Raw genomic sequence first — 5,240 nt, 5'->3', positions numbered from 1 at the left:
TTTTTTTTTTTTTTTTGCGGTACGCAGGCCTCTCACTGTTGTGGCCTCTCCCGTTGCGGAGCGCAGGCTCCAGACACGCAGGCCCAGCAGCCGTGGCTCACAGGCCCAGCCGCTCCGCGGCATGTGGGATCTTCCCAGACCGGGGCACGAACCTGTGTCCCCTGCGTCGTCAGGCGGACTCTCAACCACTGTGCCGCCAGGGAAGCCCATATTTCTTTAATTATTGAAATGTCTCATTCTTAGCTACAAATTTTCAAATGTTGTTCCTCTGGTATGCCTTTTATTGTATTTCTCACAACTGCTGTAAAACATTTTGTGGAGCCTCTTATTCTAGGTCCTTTAGGCCTATAGCTTCAGCCCCACTCACAAATTTGTATTTCTCTTAGGGTTCAGGGTTTGTTCAGGTATTTATTAATATCATGCCTTTAAGTTTTGTCTCGGTCTCTTAGTTAAATCTATGTTTGCTATGTTTAGAGCAGAGGGGATTACCTCAAAGTATATTTTGTACTATCTTTAGCTGACTATTTTTAACTGTGTTTTCCTCTTCCTCCTTTCTTTTAGGACTTGTTTTAATTCCAGGAGGTGCTCTTGGCCAGATTCTGGGAGGTATCATTATTTCCAAGTTACAAATGTCTTGTAAAGGCCTTATGAGATTTGTAATGGTTACATCTGCTGTAACACTTGTACTGCTTGCATTTGTAATTTTTGTACACTGTGATTCAATACCATTTGCTGGGATCACTGAAGATTATGGCGGGTAAATATAATTTTATATATGTGAGATTTTTACAGCTAATCCCAACAATGTATTTCTTTATCTATTAATAATTATTTATCCAGTAAGCCTAATATGCTCATATTATTCTTGGCATTATTGAATATGTAAAAGAAACATAAGCATAGTTTCACCTTTCACTTTAAGGGCAGAAATATCATAATGATATTGTAGTCGTATGTAGTATGTAGTATGACTGCTTATGCATTCATTCTAAAGAAAAAAAAACATATTGAAATGAATCAGAACCCAGAAGTAGAAATCTGTATTAAAGTGAGTAGCAACTATGAGACCATACTAACTGTACAAAGCCAGTCTTACCTTTGTTTTTGAATTGGTATGTCTGCCTTCTTATCAAAGAATGGAACTGAAGACATCTGAAAGTATGCATGAGTAATGTCTCCTTTAGGTTAAACATGCAAAAATTCAAAGAACTGGGCAGAGATTGATGTTAAAGAAGAGAAACAGAACTGGAATTGGAAACCAAAGGAATAAGCAAGTAAAATAAGTAAAGAAAACAAGACTTACACTTGAGCTACAATGAAGTGGCTTATCGCAGACCAATGCTCCCACTGAGAACACCTAGAAAAGCTGAATAACGTTTTAAAAATGTGTTTAAAGGCATCAGACAGTTGTTTAGGCAAGTAGGAATTTAAAGACCAAAATCCTGGAGAAAGGCAAACGTTGTGAGGAGAAGCAATCTTCTGCAGTTGCATTTTACCCTGAGTATATTTACTATTTCTGGACATTGGGAAGAAGCTGGCAATTCTGGCAAAGTGTCTGGGCGAAAAGCATCTAGTAAGATGACAAAAAACTGGCACAGATTTTTGACTGACCTTTGAGCCTAAAGAGACAAAAATTAGGACATTAAAAAGAATACCAGATGAAAATATAAACTACACAAAGCAAAGAAGAGCAAAGGAAATTGTAACTATATAGGTAAATCATTTTTTTCTTATTTAAATCTCTTTAAAAACAATTGTTTAAAACAGATTAACATGTAATATGGGTTTACATGAAGTGCTATCATATGTTGGTAGCCTGTATTAAGTCAAAATGTATAGTGTAAACCCTGAAACAACCACTAAAAAACAATGAGTCATAGCTAATAAGCCAACACAGGAGTTAAAATAGAATTTTCCAAAACTGTTTGATCTCAAAGTAGGCAGGAAAGTAGAAAAAGAGAACAAAGAAGAGATAGAATAAATAGAAAACAAATAGAAAGAGGATATATTCAAACCTGACCACATTAGTAATCACATTAAATGCAAATGGTTGTAGTATCTCAGTTAAAAGGCAGATAATCTTCAGTTTAATTTCAAAAAAGCAAGACTATATGCTGCATGAAAGAAATGCACTTCAAATACAGACACAAGTAGATTATGTGTAAAAGGATGGGAAAAGATATAACATTTTAACAGTAGTCAAAAGAAAGTTCATATCGGTGACCAAGTAGATTTGAGAGCAAACAATATTAGCAGGAAAAAATAATGTCATTATGTACTATAAATTGGCCAATTCATCAAAAATTAATAATCCTAAATGATTCTGAACGTAATGAAAGAGCTTTAAAATATGTGGAGCAATAACTTATACACTGCAAGGAGAAATGTAGAAATTCACAAGTGTAGTCAGCTATTTCAGTATTCCTCTCTTAGTAGAAGTAGGGGGAAAAAAAAAACAGTGATGATAAAAAATTTGAATAACACTGTCAACCAACTTGACCTAATTGACATTTGTAGAACATTTCATGTAACAAAGCAAAATATGCTTTCTTTTCAAGAGTGCATAAAATAGGGGCTTCCCTGGTGGTGCAGTGGTTGAGAGTTCGCCTGCCAATGCAGGGGACATGGATTCGTGCCCCGGTCTGGGAAGATCCCACATGCCGCGGAGCGGCTGGGCCTGTGAGCCATGGCTGCTGAGCCTCCGTGTCCAGAGCCTGTGCTCCGCAACGGGAGAGGCCACAACAGTGAGAGGCCCGCGTATGGCAAAAAGACAAACAAAAAAAAGAATGCATAAAATACTTACCAAAATAGACCATATTCTATGAAACAAAAATCAGTAAATTTAAAGGATCAAATAATAAAATGGAAGTAAAATTTCTGACCATGATGGAATTAAATTAGAAATAATAAAAAAAGATTTCTGAAAAAGCCCCAGATATCTGGAAACTGAAAAACCCTAGGTAAACTTTGGGTCAAATAATTTCTCCTAAAGGGAAATTGTAAAATATTTTGAAGTGAATGAAAATGTAAACACACATTAAAAAATTTGTGGGAGGCTGTTAAAGCAGTATGTAGGGCAGAATGTATAGCATTAAAAGTCTGTGTTAGAAAAGAAAAAAGTCTCAAACCAGTGACATTTGTTTCTACCTTAAAAAACTATAAACATCAAAGCAGACTGATTGTAAATTAAGTAGAACAAAGCATGCAATTGAGATCAGAACAGAAATCAGTGGAGTAGAAATGAGAAAAACAATGCAGAAAATCAGTAAAATCGCAGGTGTTATTTTGAGAAAATTGATGAAATTGCTAAACCACTACAGAGAGAAAATTACCAAAATCAGAAGTTAGAGATCTGTTGTTAGTATAGGTTCTACTCATATAAAAAGGTAATAGGTTAATATTATGAACAACTTTATGCCCATAAATTTAACAACTACCATGAAATGGGTAAAACCTTTGAAGGACAAAAAACTCACTTAAGAAGAAATAGCTAATTTTTGTATCTAGCAAATAAATCAAATTTGTAGTTAAACACTTTCCCACAAAGAAAACTCCAGGCCCAAATGTTTTCATTGGGGAATTCTACCAAACATTTAAAAAATATCTGTTCTTACACAAATTTTTCTAGAAAATTGAAAAGGAATGAATACTCCCTAACTCATTCTATGAGACCTGCATTATCCTGATCTCAAAACCAGACCAAGACATTGTAAGAAAGGAAAACTATAGACCTATATCACTCATGAGTATAGATGCAAAAATTCTTAACAGAACTTTAATAAATGGAATCAAATAGTATATTAAAAGGAAACTAAATTATGATCAAATAAGATTAATATAGAGATGCAAAGATAGTTTAATAGTTGAAAATCGATTGATACATAATTTACCATATAAATAAACTAAAAATGAAAAAAATTTAAAATCTCAATAGATGTCAAAAATGCTTGATAAAGTGCAACATCTATTCCTGATCAAGTACAAAACTAATAATGGAAGGGATTCTATGAAAATGTACAGCTAACATCATACTTAGTGATGATTATAGACTGAATGTTTGTGTTTCCCCCTCCTTCCAGATTCATATGTTGAAGCCCTATTCCCCAATATGATAGTATTATGAGATGGAGCCTTTAAGAGATAATTAGGGTTAGGTAAGATCATGAGGGTGGACACCCCGTGATGGGACTAATGTCCTTCTAAGAAGAGGAAGAGGCCAAAGCTTTCCCTCTATCGACTGTGTGAGGATAACAATGAGGAAGGTGATATTCTGCAATCCAGGAAGACAGCCCACACCAGACACCAAAGCTGCCTGCACCTTGACCTGGACATAGCTTCCAGAACAGTGAGAGATAAATGTCTGTTGTTTAAGCCACAAAATCTATGATATTTTATTATAGTGGCTTGAGCAGACTAAGACGATGAAACATTGACTAACCAGGAATACAAGGATATCTGTTTTTTTTTTCTTTTCTTTTTTTTTTTTTGCAGTACATGGGCCTCTCACCGTTGTGGCTTCTACCATTGTGGAGCACAGGCTCTGGATGCACAGGCTCAGTGGCCATGGCTCAGTGGCCATGGCTCACGGGCCCAGCCGCTCCACGGCATGTGGGATCTTCCCGGACCGGGGCACGAACCCGTGTCCCCTGCATCGGCAGGCGGACTCCCAACCACTGCGCCACCAGGGAAACCCAGGATATCTGTTTTTAATATTTCTATATTAACATTGTTCTAAAGGTTCTAGCCATACAATAATGTAAGAAAAATAAACAAAAGGCATTACAATAGCAAAAGTAGAAGCAAAACTGTGTTTATTTGAAGTAAACACCATTGTCTATATAGAAAATCCAAAAAACACTATAACTAATAAAATGAGTTTAGCAAGTTTGTAAGATCAAATCCACCTACAATAATCTATGGTATTTCCAAATGCTAACTGCAAATGCAGAAATCAATATTAAAAATAATATTGTTAATTCCCATAAGGCTATCAACTGACTTTTCAGCAGAAACTCTGTAGTCCAGAAGGGAGTGTCATAATGTATTTAAAGTGATGAAAGGGAAAAAACTTATAAACAAGAATACTCTACCAAGCAAGCCTTTTATTCAGATTTGATGGAGAGATAAAAAGTTAGATAAGGGCTTCTCTGGTGGCGCACTGGTTGAGAGTCCGCCTGCCAATGCAGGGGACACGGGTTCATGCCCCGGTCCGGGAAGATCCCACATGCCGCAGAGCAGCT

General features: G+C 36.2%; 1 protein-coding gene across 1 annotated transcript in view; it reads left to right on the top strand.

Moving 5' to 3' along the window:
• The window catches only part of SLCO6A1 (solute carrier organic anion transporter family member 6A1), a 136,537-nt gene that overhangs the window by 58,048 nt on the left and 73,249 nt on the right, over positions 1 to 5,240 (top strand). The window contains exon 9 of the mRNA XM_007455385.1: positions 562 to 757. Coding sequence (XP_007455447.1) covers positions 562 to 757 — 196 coding nt within the window. The remainder of the gene's footprint in view (positions 1 to 561; positions 758 to 5,240) is intronic.

The sequence above is a fragment of the Lipotes vexillifer genome, unplaced genomic scaffold, assembly GCF_000442215.2.
Source record: "Lipotes vexillifer unplaced genomic scaffold, Lipotes_vexillifer_v1.1 scaffold499, whole genome shotgun sequence".
Taxonomy (NCBI): domain Eukaryota; kingdom Metazoa; phylum Chordata; class Mammalia; order Artiodactyla; family Lipotidae; genus Lipotes; species Lipotes vexillifer.
Note: the sequence above shows the minus strand (reverse complement) of the source record. Positions and strands in the feature narration are given on the sequence as shown.